Source organism: Pleurodeles waltl, chromosome 3_1 (genome assembly GCF_031143425.1).
Source record: "Pleurodeles waltl isolate 20211129_DDA chromosome 3_1, aPleWal1.hap1.20221129, whole genome shotgun sequence".
Lineage (NCBI taxonomy): Eukaryota > Metazoa > Chordata > Amphibia > Caudata > Salamandridae > Pleurodeles > Pleurodeles waltl.
Genome location: NC_090440.1, coordinates 917,159,553 through 917,181,753, shown reverse-complemented (window position 1 = coordinate 917,181,753; position 22,201 = coordinate 917,159,553). Strand labels below are relative to the sequence as shown.

Genomic DNA, 22,201 nt, shown 5'->3' with positions numbered 1-22,201 from the left:
GTATCACAGGTTCACTAACTACTGCATTAGCTAACTTAATTCTGGGAACCAAAGCCATTCTGATTCAAAGTTAATTTGTACAGGTCTAAAAATAGATTACTGAGTCTGTTTGTACCCGATTACTGAATGTTTTATGCTCTCCAGGTACTTTGTTCTCTTTCTCAATCTGCATGTTGTTGCACATTGCCGCGATTGCCTTGAGACTCACTGTACTTTTTATTTTATTTTCAAAAGACAGTCTAGTCAACACTCAATGCTGAGCGTTTAACTGGTGTGAATTGATGCAGCAGTTTAAAACTGGAAGGAATGGAAAAAAATAAAAGTTAGAAAATGGGAACCACCAGGAAGAATTTGAGTAACTGGTAAAGTCAGAGGGAACCCGACAACGAGCGAGTGACGGGTCTGAACGAGCTCATATAAGGGAAATCGCAGTTCTTTAAGGGGCCTGGTGAACGAAATGAAAACGAGTTACATGGAAGGAATAAAAACGTTAAACAGGCTGTGATATTAAATTGCCAGAGGTCAGAGGAGGAAGTTGAACAATAAGCAAGTAAAGGGCTTTAAAACTTGTAGGTGACAGAGTACTGACGTAAAGCTAGATGGAAAGATAATCTCAGTCAAAGTGAAGGTGCAAGAGGCCATCTAAACATCAAGGCATCTGGTGTAGACCTAGTTCCAGTGAACTTTCAAACACTTTATTTGTGCACCTTTGTATGGACAATGTGCACCACGGAAATGCACCATGTATACCCTAGCAGCCTGAAATTTTCTCTGTCGGAGCCAGGCAACCCATCTCTGATCACAAGGCCAGTGGGAGGAGGCAGGCGTTCTCTACACACAGGCGTCCCCGACTCACCAGATAAGTGGATCCCTCTGCAGACATTGTCACTGTCTCTAAAACTTAGAAGTTAAATGCAGCACTGCGGCTTGCTAGTCACTTCTCGTGATATTAAAAGCTTCTGTGGAAAGGCACCACGTCTGCAGCGTGACGACTTCCAGCCTCCCCTCCTCCTAACCAGTACAAAATGGTGATGAAACGAGGCTGGTCTTTTTTTTATCAGACTGGAAGGTTTCTTTTCTCCAGGAGCCTACATGCGGGGAAGGGGAGCATAGAGCTCTGCAATGAAACTACTTCACTTGCGCTTTTTGTTACTCAAATGTTGTTGCTACAGATATAAAGAAAATATCCCAGGGAAACATAACAGACATCTGAAGCAACAACATTTGGGAAACTAAAAGCATGAGGCAAATTCCCAACAGGGTGCTTCTGTTCTGGCTCCGTCCTCCCCCTTCAGAAGCCATGGAGTTGTTTCATTACAGTGCTCTTCTCCCCCCACACCCCCCGCATGTAGGCTCTTGGAGAAAAGATACCTACCAGCCTGATAAAAAAAAACGTCCTAGAGAAAGACTGAATGTGCACGTTTCGCTATGTTGGCAGCTGGGCTGGCTGCCCAGAAGCAGAGCTGTGCATGGCACCCGCTTGCCTCGCATGCCGCCTGATCTGAGAGCCCCAGGCTTAGAAGACAAGTAGGTCCAAAACACATGCTGTAACAATGAACAGCATATTTATCAAGTACTTGGTGGATTCCCTCGGGGAGGAGTGAAAACAGGAAAAGGCATGACAAATGAATACCATCGTCAAATGGGACGTAGAAACAAAAGAGCAACAATGGAAACAATCAGTTGAAAATGGAGGGGTATGCATGCCTACAACTCTATCACCAACTGGTCGCTAAGTAACAGCTCAAGCACTGTCTAGTCTCGACCTAAAAAATCAAAACTCTTTTAGTTAGTGCTTGACTGCTCAACCACATTTCCCAGGAGAGCAAAATAGTCTTATTGTTACATGGGATTATGTCCCGCTACATACCCAAACAAAGACCTGTAATAATGAATCCAATACAAGTCACCATTCCTTGGCCCCTAAAATGCAACTTTCACCAGGCAGAACATTTACTAAATATCCAAATGCAGAGTTCAAGCATGCCCAACTACTAATGTTTTAGTGAAATTCATGTTTTACTGGTCATCTCCACTTTTCAAAGTAGGTCATGTGCAGTCAGTCATTTCCCACCACAAGTAAACCAAGTGCCGTGTGGTTTTATCTACCATATTGGAAAATATGCATTTCACAAAGGCACACAACATTCTCTGTTTTTAAAGTGTTCATTATGTGGACCTGTTTCCATCTCAGGCTCTAATTTTACTTAAGCATTTTTGCCGCTGACAGCACACAAGATGGTCATCACCACTTTGGAATGGGTTTCAATTCTAACCGCTAAACAGAGTAGTCATACCAAGCATCGGTTATTTCGACAGGAGGCTGGAAGGGTGGGCGCCGGTTTTATTCCTGGGCCTGTTTTGCTACATGGCGCAGGTTTATGGCTGACCTGGGGGGGCACCTGTTTTGCAAATTGTTATGGGGTTGAAAGCACCCTCTGCAGATATCCTTTTATATCAGGCAACAATAAAAATGTCATGATAACGCTGCTGATTATTATTGCTGGTGGAGAGGGATAGAGTTTTGTCTAGAGGCAGTTTCTGACTCATCTAAAGTATGGCAGAGGGTTGACATGACTGCAGTAAAGAATGTGTACCATGCACATGACAGAACCGTATTTTATATGATAGCTCAGTGGGTAACTGCTGTTGTCACAGAGCTCCTTTTTAGGGTCGAGCCTGCGTCTCATGTGCTTGTGCATGCGTTTCGCTAGCGAGACGTTTTCGGAATTCAAAAAGGGCTCGGAGCCCCGCCCACCTCACGTCAGTGTCTTTCATTGGTTCGTGGGCTTGCCTGTTAGAATCTTCTTGATTTCATTAGTGGAAGGCATGCATAGGTCATGCCTTTTCCGGTGGTTAGCCCTCCTCGAACGCATCGACCAAGTACATAAAACATGCAAGGCTCGCTGTTTTCTGTCCGGTTCATGGACTACTTTTTCTCTGTTTTCACAGCGCGATCTCGCTTGGCAGAAGTCGAGCGGTTTGCATAATATTTTAACTTTTTGTTCATTTATATTTTCCAAGCAGGAGTGCTTTGTTCACGAGCATTCTCTGCGCCATAGTCTTGACAGGAAGCTGGGTCTGCTTAACGAGACACTGCTTTTCCAAATCATCGTTGGCCAAAAATGTTTCAGTGAGCATGGAGTAAGTAATCTAATAACGGGAGGCTCGGCAGGTTTCCCCCCTGCACGACCTGGCTCTAGGAGCAGGCCTGAGCTGGGTGAATCTTTTCGTTATAAATGCTAAAACAGACCTCTGTCGAGAGGGCTGGCTGCGCTGATTGAGAAAGCATGACTTTGGTTTACCAGGGTTTGTAGGGTAGAAAGGGGCAGAGCTATAAATCTCATCTGGGGCAGTACTGGTGAGTAAACAAAGTTGTGCAGGAGACCTAAACTATGCAGCTGCCTGTTAATGATCGAACTCTGCAGCACAAATATAGGAGGCAGCACAGATCCTTAAAAAATAAGCCGAAATCCAGGAATTGTGTATTAAATCTTGTTGAAAAAAGGCAAATTGTGCATTTTTACTCAGTTCCCCGGCTTTCCTCGTACGCCTCCGATTTGATGAAAGTGACTTGACTCCCTCTACTCCAAGAACTTGCCCCGTGTCCATTTTTAGGGTCGAGCCTGCGGTGCATGCGCTCGCACATGCGTATGCAGCGAGACTCTTTTGTATTTAGAAAAGGGCTCGGAGCCCTGTCAACTTCACGTCAGTGTTTTTTATTGGTTCGTGGGCTTCCCTAATAAAATCTGTTTGCTTTCATTAGTTTAAGGCAAGCATACGTCATGCCTTTTCCGGTGGCTGGCCCTCCTCGAGCGCAGCGACCAAGTACAGAAAACATGCGAGGCTCGCTGTTTTCCATCGGGCTCGTGGACTTTTTTTTCTCTAATTTACGAGCGCGATCTCGCTTGGCAGAAGTCGAGCGCTTTACATACTTGATTTCACTTTTTCGGGTTATGTACATAAATGCACTTTTGCCCGGTAGGTGAAAAGTCCGGTTAAGAGTTTACAACGCAATCAGCTCTAACATGAGCAAACTTGAGACCCGTTGCATAGTAAATGCTTGTTTTAAGTTTATACCCGTGGGAGCACATTCTGTGTGTGCACATTGGCATATTGGATTGAAGAAAGCGTTTACTGGCTGGGCTGCTTCCATGAATATAGTTTTAATGCAGGTGCCCTTTCACTGTTCATTCTGCAACTACGTATTCGGCGATTACAGTCAGTTAATTAGGACTTTAATCGGAGCCCGTGGGTTTGTTCACTTATGTCAATTGCAGAAATGTTGGCCCTGTTAAGAGTTACAAAAACTGGAATTTTTTCAAATGCAAGAAATGTTCAATTTTAAAAACTGCATGTCATTTTCTAAATGTTTAAAATCTGTGTGAAATCATATGTGTTTTTCAGTGGTAGGTGAGGGGGGCGTGGTGCGCAGTGCTTCATCTCATGTGAGTTGCTCATCCACCCATAATTTTAAACTAGATTTGATGCCTGAAAAGCTGCCTTTCTAATGATGTCCTGAGGGGCTTGTGAGGCACGCAAAATAACAAGCGACAGACTGCGAAGAAAAGAACAAACTTGGATGGCCTTCTCACATCTCTCAGGGGTCAGTAGTTTGAATGTGAACTCAGCAACAGCAGTGCCGTCAGATTGCGACATGTCACCGAGGGCACAACGTTCCACCTGACTACAGCTCCCGAAATGCAATATGGTGTTAACATTTTGGGCACGGAAAATGTTATCCTATGTGTCATAAAACCACTTTCGAGCACTACTTTAGAAGCAGGTCATTAGTGGGGGAGATAACTTGCTCATGATCTTAGTTGCCTGAAAATGTCAACGTTTTCTTTAGTGCTGATGTGGTCAGTAACTTCATTCTGGAGATGTATGGATTTCAACAAGCGGATCATAGCTGTAGGTTGTGTTTTGTAGCAATTTCAACCTGGTTGTTCAACTTTAAAAAAAAAAAAAAAAAAAGACTTATTCTGTCATCCCCAGCAGAGAACAGTAGCTCTGGTCTTTGTTTTTATGGGCGAGCACAAAGTGCTCCATCCATTCTCTTATCTCTCTTTTGGCTTGAAACCACGTTCTTGCCACGTCAGTCACTTTCATTGGTTTGTGGGCTTGCCTTTTAAAACCTGCTTGCTTTCATTTGTGAAAGGCATGCATATGTACATACATTTGATTCATTGTCTCTGTATGTGTGTGTGATGTAAAATGCTTTGAACCCTTCCCTGGTATGTGAGGTGCTAGAAAACAAATGAAAAACATCTGAGAGAAGGGCTATGAAGAGATGAAGGGCGCTGTTGGAGTGTGATAGTGAGGGAATCTGTGGAGGAGGATGTCCTCGGGAAGTCGACCGAAAATTACTGTTGAACCGGGCGCACCAGTGCTAAAGTTGACCCTGCTGCGCCACTTATTGGGGTGAAAGATGCTAACATCACACAAAATGGTCTTTGTGTTCCCAGTTTCATGACTGTGCTTATTAGTGAATCACTGCACGTATATTTAAATTCACGTTTCATGCTTGACATCTTATTTTTTGAGTTAGCTATAAGAATGTCTGTGGGTATGATTGGATATTAGAGTGTCCTGTAAGGTCATTTAATATACGTTAAAGGCTAATGGAATTAAATATATAACGAAAAATGTGTTGTAGAATGCACCAATTTTCCCAAATATTCTCAAAACCTGGTCAGTCTCTCTCACTCTGTGCTTGTTCGCTATGCACCATATGGGGGCTAGTCTGATAACAGTGGCTTGAAAGATTTGGGTTCCCAGCCCGGCCTTGCTTTTAAAACGGCGGCATCTACATTTCAGAAAGAAAGTTGGCAATAAATCATGTTTTCTTTTCAAATTACCCACTTGTGCATTGCTGTTGAGTTTAGAAAATAAAAGTGCTTTTCTAAAAAGTGCTTTCTTCATTTTACATTTCCAGTCAGAACGGTATTTTTATTTCTTGCTCGAGAGAAAATATAGAAGATGAACTGTACCATTTTGCACATTGCACCTGCGTAAAGAGAGAATCACCAATACGTTTCTGATTGGCAACTGACGAGAAGCAGCTTGTGGGAGTGTTCAGTGATTAGGAACACTGCAAACAGGTGAGCACAACTGTGGACCTAATAGCCCCGCCTCCAGACAATGCTTCAAGTGTCCAATTTTTACATGGGTACGTTTGCCAAGTTATTTATTGGTTTAACTTTTAATAAATAGGAAGAGGGTCGCGATGAAGTGCTGAGTGAAGGGTCACCCCAAAACCTAATCCTAGATACTTATTTCTTACCTACCTTGGCCTAATGCTGTCTGATGGGCCACATTGGATCCATTGGTATAAAAGAGCAAACGAGCACAACTTGCTAGAAGGGTGCCCTGCGTGATGATTCAAGAGTTACTAAAAAGGCACGGTACAATTCCTAAGATTTGGTGGAAATAGCGCTTGTATGAGGAGGCTGGTGCCATTTGCTATATTTTCTACTCTTAAAAATAAGTTTAGTCTATGAGTTTTAATATCAGGCCTTAGCAGTTAAATAGATAACAAATTTCCACTTGGCTTATGTTTGTATTTCCATGCCATTTTGCTGAGCCATGTAAAGCCTCCCTACATACGTTTCATGCCATTAGGCCTGAAATCAGGCCTCCATATTTCGAAATCCCTCCGGCAGTAAGTCATCTGTGTGAACCTACTCCTCCTAACACTGGTTTATGATATACGATATGCCTACTCTGTATGTGGTGCTCTATGGCGCGAGACGTCGGCTTGTGACTGGATTTCTTTTTGCTACACAGAACAGTAATATAAACCAGAAAAATAAAGTAGAAGGAAGCTTTCTGCCATGGCATCCACTCTCCTTCACTCAAGGCAAAATACCTTCGCCCTGCAGCCGCATTTCAGCCGCTATGTTCATTAAAGAGCTACACACATAAAAAAAAAAACTTCAGTGGTTAATGTGATCCTCGAATATCATGGTAGTAAGGTCTTAAATAAGGATGAATCTTTTCACTCTCAAGGCTACCTATAACTCTAATTCTAAAGGACCTCCATTGTCCCTTTTGGCCCTGTCCTCCAGTTGACTAATTGTGGATTTCAGGTGCATCGCCCACGTCTGCAGAAGCCCAAGCTACTCCTCCATTTCCTCCATTTGTGCATTGTCTGTGCTCTGCATCCTTCTTTCATGTCGTTCAATTTATACCTAATGCTGCTCAAATCTACTTGAGCTTTCAGAATTCAGATGGTGATGGTTTTCAGTATAATCTTTCGAGCTGCCTTCTCCTCCAAGAGTGCCTGCAGGCATGTCGGGTACTTACCTTGTGTCCATATTTCATCTGACATTCCTAATCAATTAATCTAATTACCTACCAAAGTTATAACAAGTTGGTTAGCAGCAAAGTTGTATTATTTTATTTTATGTGTTTATGCCGAGCCACGAGAAGCCTCCATGACATCAGGCCTTTAAGCTGTAACGCCATATTTTGGCATCCTTCTTTAGCTGTCCCTCCAGCTCCATGTTTTACAAAAACTTACATACTTTTATACATATAGAGGGGCATACAGTCAGCCCTCTTCATCCACTGGTCTGTTGAAGTGCCAGTGACATTTTGTTTCTTTCCACCACAGCCTACAGCAGGGGACAATGTGTAAGCCAGCAATTTCCTTTTTGCACCTGTGCACCTCTCCTAAAGTAGTCTACTGCAGTGTCTGGCTGGTATGAAAAGTTCTGCTTTTATGTTATTGTTTGTTTACTTTATTCTTGCAATGGTCATTTTTGTACTTTTTTTTTTTTGCAAGCCTGCACTCCACCTTTTAATGATGACATGTCTACCTATAATGGCTTTTTCACTTTTAACGTACTTTGCATATGATGGACAAAAAAAATGCCAAACTGATTGGATTTGCCAATGTTTTTTTTTTTTCAAGTCACATAATTTGCCTCACACGTAAACAGCTTTCCTATGGCAGGTGCAGAGAGATCTGCGGCTGGACTGGACTGGTCTGCACAGTTACTTACGAACGATGAACAGAAATATACACCCGTGGACTGGAACAATCCTGTTAGACTATTTCACCCGTTATGTGTATCACCATCTCAAATAAACAATAAGGTGTTCAAAACTTTCTTTTTAATGTATGTTCTCAGTGTGTGCAAATTGCTCACCCTAGTCTAGAAGGAGTTGACAGTCTTCATTAATATAGTTATGCACAAAGCCCAAAATTCTGGGATGTGTGGGAATGAAGTGAGTCATCTGCACACTGCACACACGGCTTGATTGCAGCAGTGACCTGCCCATACGTGCTGAGGGGTCACGACCTCCACTTTTTTCTCAACAAGGAGCGCGTCTGTCAGGCTGAACAAAGGTCACGCTGACAGATATCTTCGTGTTCAGGTCATGCAGCCAGGAGCTAGCCATGCACTAAATGCTCAGGCTCCTGGCTGCCTGTGTTGAACTTTGTCCGGCTGAGGATTTCACAGCTCTGTGGTTGTGACCTCCTCAGCCTCTCAAAAATGCCTTGAGGCCCTCCCCCTTTTGACAAGGGGAAGTGTCACTAATTGCCTCAGACCTGGGGGCTTCAGTTTTAAGCCCTAAAGTGCCAAGGAACTGAGTGTCCAACAGTCACACCTGGGTGAGGTCAGCAGTCTCACTGATCTCATCACACTGTGTGACAAGTGACAAACTGGTGCCGTCCCTCATTGGCTGACCTTAACTCAGCCAGTGAGGAAAGAGAGCAGTCCCAACCCTCCTAGGAAATCTGAAGCTTCTCTCCCAGAGAGCTGCAGTGAAAGTAAGCAATTGTTTTTTTAATGTTTAGGGCATGCATGAGTGTGTGTATGAATGCGTGCGTATATATTTGAGTAAGTGAGTGTTATGAATGGGTGTGTTTGTGCATGAATGTGAATGCATGGGTATGGATGAGTTTGTATGTCTGCAAGTGTGGCCTCCGGTCCCCCCCTGCTAAAGTTAGCACCCCCACTGCTTGATTCTCAATCAGGGGAACACTTCCAGATTTAGAGTTGGTACACCAGTTTTTTCAGGAGTAGGAGAACCATTGCAACTCACAGGACCTTTTAACTGCAGTAGCACTCCAGCCTCAATCTGTTTTTTCCTAATCCAGGGGTGAATAAAGCTTCCCATTTCTGCTTCTACTCCCCATATGGGTTTACTCATAAATGTCTGGTCTGGTAAAATTACTGCACGGTCACAAGCAATTATATCTTCATTTCAATATTGTGAAACATAATCAGAACCAAAATCGGAAAAAACGACCCTGGATGGTGATAATTGATCTGACCAGGTTAAAAGGAGAAAGCCAAGTGCAGACAGTGAATATCACGCCCTGCTATGATTTGTGGAAGCCATGGAAGGGCGGTGTGCTATATGACTGTTATTTCTTCTTGGCTCTGCGAGCACCCTCCTCCATCTGCAGTGAGGTCCTGGGAGAGCCCCTGGTGTCATTGTGAGAAGGGAGTGGAGGGCAGCATCAAGGGTGCAATTGTGTATTTGATAAAACAGAAGGAATGCAGCAGAGGGGCAGTGCATCCTGTTTGGGCTCTGCAGTCTATTCTACTCTTTCTTCCTGCATACAGCATAGTCCACTGGATCCCCTTATTTCCAGTTAACACATAGAGATGCAGCACCTACCCACATGTAAAAAGCCTGGGCAGTGAACTGGTAGATAACATCTGTAGGCAGGGGCCACTGCAGTCCACTTCTGGCAGTAGCAATAATGATCTTTCCTTGCCCAGCAACAGAGTCGGATTGGTAAGGCGGGCACTCGGGCAATGATGATGGGCTGGTGTCTGAGTTGCAGCTGTGGGCCACTTTTTTGGGCAGTGTGGAGGTAGATTTCGGCGGTATCTGTGCTGTTCAAGTGCCGTCAGTGGCTTGATGAGGTCCTGAGCGGCCTTATTGGAGGCAGTTGGACCTCTTATACGTCCCTTTTACTGATTGGGTGGAGGTGCCATTCCCAGTCTCTCGCTGCGTCGGTCCATTAATGTATGTGGATTGAGCAGCCAGGGGAAGGAGGACTGAGCAGAAGTGGCCTCACCTATATTCAGAAGTGATTCCCCAGTGTGAACTAATCCGTGCACAGAGTCCTAAAGTATTTGCATTTTTTATCTCAGTTAAGTTGAGAAAACATGCCTCTTTTAAACAACTCTTCTCCTTCTTTTCATAATACTTGAAACACTGAAGCAGTGTTTTAGGAAAAGACGCAGTCTTCAAATTTAGGCCACTGTTTTTTTAGAGTGCCCAGGCCTTTTTTGCATCCCAAACCTACTGTTCCCAGCGGTCACACATTGTTGCAAACCATCGCGAGTGGCTATGAGCCTCGAATCTCAAGCTTTCCCTGTGTGCTAAATACTTGCTGTATGAAACCCAGGGACTAGGAGAACAGCACACAGGTGACTAATTCAGATACTCAGGGGTAGAGAAATGGTAGCAGTGGTACCACACATGCCCGCCCTCATAGCAAAACTGTATTTTTTATATACCCCACGGCGTGTCCCACCCCAGCTGAGCTCGGCTGGCAGGCAACACTACAGAAACCAATGTTAGATGCTGATGTTCAGCACCAAGGATGTATGCCAGTCATGGGAGACTTCATCACTCTGTCTGTTACAACGTCACAGTATGAATACAATCATAGTCTTAATACGGGATGATGGGACAGGACAGGCAACCAGGCAAATTTTTTGGTTGTCTTTATTGGCAACACAGCACCCACAGGACAACTGGTCAGGTGTCCTGGTTCCTTACAATATTTTGCTAGTGGTGCCCACCAACACTAAACAACCAGTGTGTATAAGAAGATTACAGATAAGCGTTAACATCAGATGGTACATTGGGACTATCACTTTGGCACACGGTGACTGTTAGAAATTAGGTTTCTAGTTGGCTAGGGTATGCACCTAAACTAGGCAGAACCCACCCACTCTAGTTAGGGAGAGGGAGTTACACACCCAGGATAAACCCTGATCACCCACTTGGTAGCTTGCCACAAGCAGTCAGGCCTACTCCAGAGTCAATGTGTAAGGCATTTGCACAACACACACAACACACGTGATGCACTATCTCCACCACAAAGGAAACGCAACACTAAGTTATATAAAAATAAACTGTATTGTACACAACATCACTAGACTAAGCACAGCATGTCATTACGTAGTATGGTTACCCTGCAGAATCAGCAGTAGTGAAATATAACACACAGATTACTCATTATTCTGTAACATAAGAAGTAGTCAGGAAAACCTTACTACAGTAATGCACATGTCACAAGATCCTCATAAATACCCATACCAGGAACATTAGAAAACACATGGCAAGTTATGAAAACATGTTAGCATAAATGCCCATAATAGTAACCTTAGGAAACACATAGCAAGTCATGAAAGATATATCGCCATAAGTGTCTGGTCTACAGTAAGTACATTACCAATAAAAGAAACATCAGAGAATACCGGGCCAGACATGAAGGCATATCAGTATACAGGCATCAGGGGCATGGGTGATCAGCATATTGCCCCATTGTGCACCTCAGAAGATACCATGGTTCCCAGGGGGCTTAGACCTGCCTAATAGCTAGGGCTGCCATGCCCAAGATGATACCAGGGACGTCCTTGTCCCGATTCAGGAGCTCCTTGCGCTCCAATGGCTGCGGGGCCCAAAAATGGCTCTCGCAGAACAGGGCCTCTGGTGAGACCTTCGTCCGTCCCTCAATAAGGTGCTCCCCTCAATCAAAGCCCCCCCACGGTCCCGCAAAATATGCCTGGGGTGGGGAAAGCGCCATCAAGCAAGCCTGTACAGCGATTGGAGATGACCCCGATCCTCACACGGAGGTCACCTGGAGCAACAGAAGCCTCCTGGCCAAGCTGGAGGAGGCTCGCACAGACCCCATATCCAGGGAGGCCACACGCCTCCTACTTAATACGGCAGTCAGGCCCTCAAACCCTCTCTGGCTGGAAAGCCGACTCACCTTCCCAGCCGATGGTGATGGTCTCCTCCAAGCAACCAGCGGCAGCCGTAGCGGTTCGAGTGCTCCTCCAGGGTGTGTCGCAGCTACCGCAGCTCCTCTGGCCTCACAAGGCCCTCGATGGTGGGTCTCCCACACAAGGAGAGACCCGCTTCCTCTAGACTCAGGCCACAGCGGTGAGCAGGACCAGTGAAGAGGCTGGCTGGTGCCCCGGGGTACTCCTTGCAACGTGCTTCACTCCAGGGGCACCGTTAGGAGCGCACTCGCTCCATCGTGCATGTAGCGGTGCCCTGGGGTCACGTAACACAGCACAGTTTAGATGCGCTTGACAATCCCTGAGTGCCCGGGTCATGGAGATAATTTCCTCACTCTAGGCACACAGAAAAAGTGCTTTCAAGGCACTTAATGAATCCAACAAAGTCACTCTCAATGCCCTCTGGGCAAATACAGTGGAGCACTCACCAGGTGCTATGCCCAGAAAAAGAAAGCAACAGCACTTCTCACATGCTGCAAGCAGACAGCTGCAGGAGTTAGGGGCCACAGAACCCAGGGGCACAAAGAGGGGGCATTTGGTGGCAGGGCCCAGCAGCAGGCCATCACAAAGGGTTGCAGTCAGTGGTAGTTCCTCCTAGCGACCCAACAGGACTCAGGTCAGCACAGCAGCAGCAGTCCAAGGCGGTTCCTGGTGAGTCCCTCCAGCAGCATTCTGTGTCCAGTTACAAGAATGTTAAAAGTGTCTCTAGTGTCTCCCATTGTGGGGGAAATCCCCTGTACTTATACTCAGTTTTGCAAAAGTTTAACAAAGAGGGGGAGGGGAGGTTCCAACCAGTTACAACTGGTTCAGGGAGTGCCCCCTCTCTCCTCAAGCACAGGCTCCAGTCATCAGTTGGGGTAAACAAGCCCTTTGTGTGAGGCCAGGGCACAGCCTTTACATATACATGTTTGCCCCACCTCCCCGTCTCTGAGTCCAGGAAGACTTTTCAAAATGCAGATGCACCTCAGTGACACCTTCACCCTCCCTGAGTACAGGCTGTCTGAAAAGTATGCACAAAGCCAAACTGTCACTTTCGCCAGACGTGGATTGTGGTGAAGCTGCAAAACACCAGAGTCATGAGCACAGAGAAATGCTCACTTTCTAGAAGTGGCATTTCTATAATGATAATAAAAAAATGCACCTACACCAGTAAGCAGCATTTCTCACTATCATTACAACCATACCAAACATGCCTATGCTACCCCTCATAAATCAGACAATACCCCCTAATCATAAGGCAGGGCATTTCCAATGCAATCCTATGAGAAGGAAGCACTCACAGCAGTGAGAAACCAAATAGGTTGTTTGTCACTACCAGGACAGGCCATGCAACCAGGCACATGTCCTGCCTTCTACATACATAGCAACCTGTCCATAGAAATAGCGAGGGCCTACCTTAGGGGTTACTCACATGTAGTAAAAGGGGAGTTCTGGGCCTGGCAAGTAAATTTAGATGCCAGGTCCCTGTGGCAGTAAAATGCACATGCAAGCCCTGCACTAGCAGGCCTGAGACAGGTTTAAAAGGCTACTTCTGTAGGTGGCGCAAAAAGCGCTGCAGGCCCACTAGTAGCATTTAATTTACAGGCACTGGGTATAGAAATACCACTGTGCAAGGGACTTACAGGTAAATTAATGGTGCCAATTAGGTATAATCCAATCATACCAACTTTAGAAGGGCGAGCACCTGCACTTTAGCACTGATCAGCAGTGATAAGGTGCTCAGAGACCTAGAGCCAACAGCAAAAGTCAGAAGAAATATGAGGAAGGGGGCAAAAAGTCTGGGGATGAACATGCAAAAAGGGCCAGGTCCAACAGTGACCAACACTGACACAAGAAAACTGACATTGGGGCACCAGCAATTGGGCACAAATACTGTCACTGGCACACTTCCACAGACGAACCAACATTGACATGGGGACTTTGGCTTGGCTACACTGACATAGGGCAATACAACTAGGTCTATTACAAGGTCACATTGACATAGGACACCAACACTAGTTACACCATCACAATGGCAAAGGGAACCTCAAAACAGGAGTACCAATACTGTTTTGAAATAGTGACTCTAGAACAACTCTTGAACACTAATGTTGAGTACGGACATTCATGCTGGGAAACTGACACAGCGGTTTCACTGAGATACTACGCATGAACACTAGCAAACATAATTACTGGCACTAAGTTTGCAACACTAGAACAAAAGTCAACATAAGGGATTTGGGATAGGTACACTGATGGGAAATGCATCAATCACTATGCTAGTGAAACGTGGATACTGATAGTGGGTGCTGATGCAAAAACACTGAGAAGAATACACTGACACTGGGACAATGCTACCTGAACACAGACAATAGAACATTGTTATGTGGGGACTAACAATGATGTGGTCTATTTACCTTAATCACAGGGGAACATGAGTCACAGGCAGGACATTAACACAGCAGCATCAACCCTAACGTTGATGCAAGGACAATGACATTGGATAGTGACACTGACACTGGACAAGAGGATACTGACAATAAGATATTAATGCTTGGGCACAACACCAGGTCAGTGACTTGTCAAAGGGACATTAACATAATGGCATTGACTGGAGATTGTGACAGTGTGTTTAGCACTGCTTTTAAGACCAATTAAATTATTACAGATGGTTGTTAGAAAACACTTGTATAGAAGTGCTGTATTTTAAATGGAACTCTTTCTTACTAAGATTCTAAGTTGTAAAAGTAGAATTAAACCTCTACTTAAAAAATATGATGAGTTCTGTAAAATTTCACCATAGGCTCACCATGGATATTTTGGTAGAGGAACCACACCCTTGTCCAACTCTGCTACCCTTTTTATGCCGTAATTAGGGGTGTGTCACCAAAAACATCTACACTTGACTACAGGGTCTCTTCAGGGTCTCTTCTGATAATAAATGCCCCCACAGTCTCCTTTATTGGGTATAATGCACAATATCCAACAGTCTAACACATCAACTAGTCGTGAATGCAGAGCAATCCATATGCCCGCAAGGGGACCTGGAAAGACAGTCAGTACAGGGCATTTGCGATTGGTGACTATTGATAGCATAGTTTCTCACCACAACTTCATTCCCACAGAATCCAGTGAGTGGCAGGATCTGTTCAGACCACATCCGCTTCCCGTTCAGCACTTCCGTGTAACTGTTCAAGCATTCAGGAGCGGCGTCTCTGACGTGCATGCTCGCTGGGTTGTACCGGAGCTTCTCAAGCAAGCACTTTGGAACTGTGATGGTTATCAACGTCTCTGCACAGATAAATATTGGAGCAACGTTTGCAATCTCTGCAAGAAAAAGATAAACCAGGCAAATGATTAAGTCCAATAAGGTGTACAGTCAGTAGAGGTGTCTAAGGAGAAGCTTTATCTTGGAAAAGCCTCTTGAGCTCCATGAGTGTCCTTCTCACAGAAGCATGGGTTTCTCATCCGACCAAAGTTGTACTGCAGTCTGCAGTGACTGTATTTTAGAGAGAGTATTTTTGGAGCATTCATAGCTAGCAGTACAGCAGCAGGTGCAGTAGCACTAACGTCTAGTGGTGTGGTGGACCTCTGCACCCACTTTATGGCTGTCTTTTTGTACCCAATCAAAGGCTAGGGACTACCCATACCCGTTCTACTCCACTGTTCCTTACAGACAGAAGAAAGCTAGATTAACGCCTTGTCCCTTTCTCGATCAAGTCTTTCTCTGTGAGGTGTAAACAATTTACCTCTTGGATAAAGGACACATAAAAGCCCTATCTTCCTGTTTTCTTATTTTTTAACACCCCCCCACAGAAGGAGGCATAAGAGAGCTACACCTTCCTTGCAACTCTTTTTGTGTTCCCTGTCTTCTGGAAAGGACAAGTGCCTAGTGCTGTGGCTCCTATCCGCGTATACTACGTTAAAGGCTAACCCAGGGGTGTAGTTTAGTCAGTGAGATTTGGGGAGTGTGAATCTCAAATTTCCCAACTACAAAGCCACATGGTGAATGGGTGAAATGATCACCAGTCATGGTAGAATGTTCCCATGAGGAGCTGAGTTAGTACTGATTTGTATCAAGTGGGCCTCTGGGCTGATTTAGAGTTTGGCGGACATGGTACTATGCTGCAACTGTGATGGAGTACCCTGCCCACCAAACTGAAGGCTGCCCACCAAAGTTTGAGTTTGGCAAACTTAAAATGTTACAGAGAGTAAAATTTACTCTGTCACAGTGAGACTAACTTTGATGACCTGAAGGAAGAAATGACATCGGAGGTAAGCAATCTGGCCCTCTGGCCTACATAGAATAAATGGTGTGAAGGCTTCTTTTTAACTGAGAGATATTAAAAAATGGAAAATGACCTCCCCTCTGTGGGAGCAAAATCCCATGGTGTGGGGGTCATGAGTTTTCATTTTTCAAAAACAAACTCTCACTCTATGAGTTTGTTTTTGAAAAATAAAAATGTTGAAAACGTTTGATAGCCAGTCGTCATGTTTGACGGAGCCATAAGTCAAACTTTTTTTTACATTGACAGGAACCACGATGACGGCGGTTCCTCACAAAGTTATCCACTGGGCTGGCAGGCATCTCTAAATTTGCCCAGCACAGTAAAGGAAAGGTGGTTGGTGATCAGTCTTTTCCACCGTGCCTGTCTATGCTCCTTCTGCCAAACCATAAATCAGGCCCCCTGTCTAAGTGGCACAATAAGCAAAAAACAAGGGACTGAAATGCTGTGTTAAGTGATTGTCACTGGTTAGGCCGTCAATAGCGTGTAAAATACTTTATTGGGTTCGTTCGAGCCATAAAAGCTGCATCAAAGGAAATAAATACAACACAATGGGCCAGATGTATGAAAAAAGCCTTTTGCGAATCGGAAATTGCGATTTTTAAGGAATCGCTATTTCTGATTTGCAAAATGCAATGTATCATATTTGCAATTCGGTAATAGCGATTTCTTAAAAATCACAAATGCTATTACCGAATCGCAAATTGCGATACCGCCCCCATTCGCATCTATGGGCCTGTCGGCCCATATTTGCGAATATTTTGCATGTCCCAAATTGCGAATTCCTAAATGGAATTCGCAATTTCAGGAAATACAAAGTCCAGGGTGCTGGGGGCCTATGGCCCCCTCTGCTGCACCCCAGAACATTTTTTAACAACATGTAAGGTGCACACATGTCAAAAGGGCATGTGTGCTTTACATGTCAACTTTAAAAATGCATTTTAAATGCATTTTTATAATTTGCACATGGTTACCACCAAGTTCAACTTGGTGGTAATAGCGACTCCTTAATGCCCAATTCACATTAAGGAATTGCTTCATACATGTGATTTAGAAATCGCAAATAAGGATTCCTTTGTGCATTGTGGTGTCAAGTCGCCACAGAGGTGGGGAGAAGTGACGAGAACCAGGTGCCTTATGCTAGAAAAACTGCCAGGAAGTGTTGAGTTTGAAGGCGAAACCTGGCCAGCAAAAATCTTTCTAACTCACTTAAGATAACCTGCATATAAAGTGCAAGCTGTGCAATGAGTTGTCAAATAAAATCCTCCATCTCAGTATATCTGTGAGCACGAAGGGCCTGGTTAGTAAAATTGTAAAAGAGATCTTTAATTTCGTCATGCAAGACTCTCTGTGCTATAAAAATAATGTGAGAAACCCAGTTAAGTAAAACTAAGTTAATATATTAAATCCAGACACTTTTTGAGGGTTAAACAGTTCTTTAAAACTATTCTATAGATTATTTGATATAGTCTTCCAAGTAACCCAACCCCACTTCTTCATGCAAAAAGTAGATTGAGGCGCAACCAGCAGCTTCACAGAAATTTGTTCTCAGTAGTTTCAAGAGAACTGATATTAACATAACCTTAAACTCCATCGCCAAAAGAAGCAATTGATAGGCATTTACTTTTAAAAATACTCAATAATTATTTTGTTGGCTTGTGCTCTAGTCTTTTAGCAAATCTAAAAACAGCATCAATAGACCTCTGAAATTACTGAACCCTTATGTTTAGTTAAAACGTCCGGCTAAAACCAACATCAAACAGCTACTCCTAGGTATGTAAAATTAGGGGTTTTTATGATTTAAGCATCTCTGAGTAATTATTTCCTAGTCTTGGGCAATTTTATGCCACATTTCATTATATAAGCTTTTGTATGATTTGTCCTAAATCCCAGATTACCCATAAACCATTAAAAGCATCCAGTAAGGATTGAAGGCCATTTGCAGTTCTTGCTATTAAAACCATGTCATCTACATAGAGTAACATGGGGAACTAGGCGTGAGCCAATCTTAGGAATACCTCTCCCTTTACTACTCAAAAATCCCTCTAGCCCATTAATATATATCAAGAAAAGATAAGGTGCCAACACACAGCCTTGCCTTAACCCGATTAGGGAGTTATGCTCATCTGTTAAAGCCCCACTTTTACTATAATGGACTAATTGTGAGCATTCGTCCAATCACCTTTTGGATGTTTGCGGATAGTATGTGTGGAAACCTGAGGCTGGTGTAGCTTTCCAAGCATACTACTGCCACTGCTTTTGAATTCCAAACAGTAGTACATTTGTGTTCATTCAAGAAGGACTTATATAGGTGCAGGTTCACTACTTTTCTTTGGTAGACTGGTCACTGTATACATTTAAGTTCCTGGACCAAAAATGAATAAGTTAAAAATTAAACATAAAATCAGAACAGCTAGAAAAACCAACACACACATAGGTGACCCGACTCAGGGCCCACAGGCCCAACTATGATACTAAACATTCATTTATATGGAGGTGTCACAACCCAAACATGCATCCTGAAGCTACAACCCTGGAGTTAACATATTCGCTGTTCTTCCCTTTCATTCAGGGTGTTCTACAGTGCAGAATTCATCACCCAGGCCTGGAGGGCATTGAGGAAACTTCCATGGAGTTCAGTCAGATGACATAAGTCTTTGAATGGGTAGGAGACAACTTGTTTGTCCCAGACAGCCATTGCTGACCTCACCACACAGGTCAAGGAGCATCTGGGTCGTTCCAGGATGTCTCCCTCCCCAATTCTGATGTGATCTGTATCAGTTGGAAGCCGAAAGGAGGAGAGTGATCTGTGTTGAGGCAGTGTCCTGTGACAATTCTTGATTGTCTGACTTCTACTTTTAAGAAGAAGTGAGGCACCATCTCTCTGGAGAACCTGGAATGTTGCCCTTATGGAGAAGAAACAGGATATTTAGGATACCAGCAGCCTTGGGAGTGGTGAGTACTTTTTGCTTTGTTCTTATAAGAATACTCATGGTTTTCTCTATTCTTTGTTCTCCTTACTGCCCTGTCAGTATTAGGGAGTGCTAGAAAACACTAATTCAAGAGAAAACATTTGACCATAGGACAAAGCCCTTATCCTGATCCCCAGAGTCAGTGGCTTAAAAGCACACACATGACAGATCCTCTTCACCTGCTCTTGAGCCTCAGTCCCAATTAACTTTTTCTGGATAATACTGAATTAAATACCACATTTGAAGAGACTGTGAAACACTTTTCAGTAAAGATGTTCCTGCTCCATGACTCTTGTGACCTCACCCCCTCAACGTCCTATCACAGTCTCTACTCATCTACACTTAAGTGACATTGTGGATTTTACAGGAAATGAGTTGGTAGATGCAGAGGGCTCTGTGTCTTGCAAGAAGAAAGTAATTGCCCTGATATAGAAGCAAAAGGGAAGGTAATAAAGAAGGAGGCTGTTACAGACATCATCATTCATCTTCGTATCAATTTGAGCTTCCCTGATCCGGTTGTTCCATTAGCTTCAGAGACTGGAAAACCAAGCCTGTTTGACTGATACCCTCCAGGAGAGGCTTCGCAAGCTTTCTCTACAATAAGGAATTAGAAAAATTCTACCTCAGGATTGAAAGGAACAAGACAAGTCTTCAGATTCATGATTTTGGGGTACGCTGTATTTATTGCATGATTTTGCAAAGACTGACCTGAAGTTTTGAAAGTTGATAACCTGCTTCCTTATCTGGCAGGATGCTCAATGATCACTTCAGGGGATGTTTCTCCTAAAGATTTTTTCCTTATCCAGGAGCACTCATCCTCAATTTTTGCCATTCGAGGATATACTTATTTATAGATCTATTGCTCTGATCCATGATAAAAGACTTGAGAGAAAGTTCAGACTAATTTGAAAATATTCAAATTAAAGAAAAGCAACTTCAGATAATCTCAGACATTTTTCTGCATACTTTGAAAGATTCCAACCTGAGAACAGTTTTAAACGCAGAAACTACAAGATTGGTTTGGTTGCATACTGATAAAGGATAATTAGCCCAGAAAATCCCTTTTTCTAAAACTTCCTTTCCTGGGACAATGCTTAGTTTAGCCCACATGTGGAGGAATTGGTCAAGCTGTGCCTGAAGACCGGAAGGTGGATAATTCTGCCTTCCTTTTTCAGCATTGTTAGAAATTGAGTCTTTAGTTGGCAGTCAGGTTACCCCCTGTCCAAGCAAGGACCATCACTATAGTCCGGGCAAAGGAGAAACAGACCTGGTTAACCCCGTTCACCTCTTTGGTAGCTTGGCATGAGCAGAACGGCTTAACCCAGAGACAATGTGTAAAGTATTTGTACCAACACAGAGAGTAATACAGTGAAAACACCACCAAATGACTTAACACATGGTTAGCAAAATAGCTGATATTTATCTAAACAAAACAAGACCAAAACAACAAAAATCCAACAAACACAGGCACAGTTATGAATTTTTAAAGATTAAGCACAAAAATAGCGCTTAGAAACACAAATGCTTTGATTAGGAAAGATCACGAGTCGTTGCCAACAATGCGATACCAATGCCACCGATCAAGGAGTCACATGGACTCCAAGGTACAGTACCTTGGGTAAATGTGGAAACAAGCCGAGGCAAGGAGTCGGGGATTCCGGCGTTGCTGGATCCGAGGTGGCGTCGGTTCTGGTGTTGTGGAGCGGAGCATCACAAAAAGGCATCAGGTCCTTGCTACGGAGCAGTGGAGGTGAGGCGGTGTCAGTGTGAAACATTGGATCCGTGCACTTCTGGTGGAGTCAATGTCAGGTGGTCATGACGTGGTGCAGCGACTTCCACAGAGTCACAGACTTCAGCGAGGCTGCAGCGGTATCGAGCCTGTGGGGTTCTTGCACTCCAGCAAGGACCACGGCTTTGTTTGCAGGTGACATCACGGGATTCAGCAGCGGCGTCAGTCCGGAGTCATCCAAAGTCAGTTTACTTGTTTTTTCTTGGTTTGTCCACCAGCTTCTCCTTTCAAGGGCCCAGGGACAGTATTAAGCACCACTTGGCAGGGTAAGAGTCTCAGCAGAGAGTCCAGGTGCTGGCAGAGGAAGTCTTTAATGGCCCCGAGACTTCAGAACAGGGGGCAAGCTCAGTCTAATCCCTTGGAGATTATTCTCAAGCAGGAATATACCACAAAGTTCAGTCTTTGTCCCCTTTCACAGGAAGAAGCAGCCGCTGCAGGATAGCCCAACAAACCACAGTCACAGGCAGGGGCAGCACTTCGCCTCAGCCCTTCTCTTTGACAGCGATTCCTCCTGGTTCCAGAAGCAAATATCTAAAATCTGGGTTTTTGGGTACACTACATAAACTCCTTTCTGCCTTTGAAGTTGCCCAACTTCAAAGAAAAGTCTCTGTTGTTTACAGGATCCTGCTTGCCCAGGCCAGGCCCCAGACACACACCAGGCGGTTGGAGACTACATTGTGTGAGGGCAGGTGTTAGACCTGACAGCCTTAGGGTAGTCACCCCTAACTTTTTGCCTGCCTCCCTCCACTTTTTGGACACTGTCTTTGCTGGTTTTTAGACTCTGCGCACGTTACCACTGCTATCCAGTGCTAAAGTGCATATGCTCTCTCCCTTAAAACATGGTAACCTTGAATCATACCTGATTGGACTATTAATCTACTTATAAGTCCCTAGTAAGGTGCACTCTCTGTGCATAGGGCTGGCAGATTAAATGCTACTAGTGGGCCTGCAGCACTGGTTGTGCCACCCACTTAAGTAGCCCCTTTTCCTTGTCTCAGGCCTGCCATTGCAAAGCCTGTGTGTGCAGTTTCACTGTCACCTCGACTTGGCATTTAAAAGTACTTGTCAAGCCTAAACCTCCCCTTTCTCCACATATAAGTCACCTCTAATGGGTGCTCTAGGTAACCCCTAGAGCAGGGTGTGGTGTGGGTGAAAGGCAGGACATGTACC

The 22,201-nt window shown here is 44.3% G+C and overlaps 1 protein-coding gene across 1 annotated transcript in view; it reads right to left on the bottom strand.

The window, feature by feature from the left end:
• Positions 1–22,201, bottom strand: part of LOC138284756 (uromodulin-like) — a 95,382-nt gene that overhangs the window by 27,124 nt on the left and 46,057 nt on the right. The window contains exon 5 of the mRNA XM_069223893.1: positions 15,091–15,311. Coding sequence (XP_069079994.1) covers positions 15,091–15,311 — 221 coding nt within the window. The remainder of the gene's footprint in view (positions 1–15,090; positions 15,312–22,201) is intronic.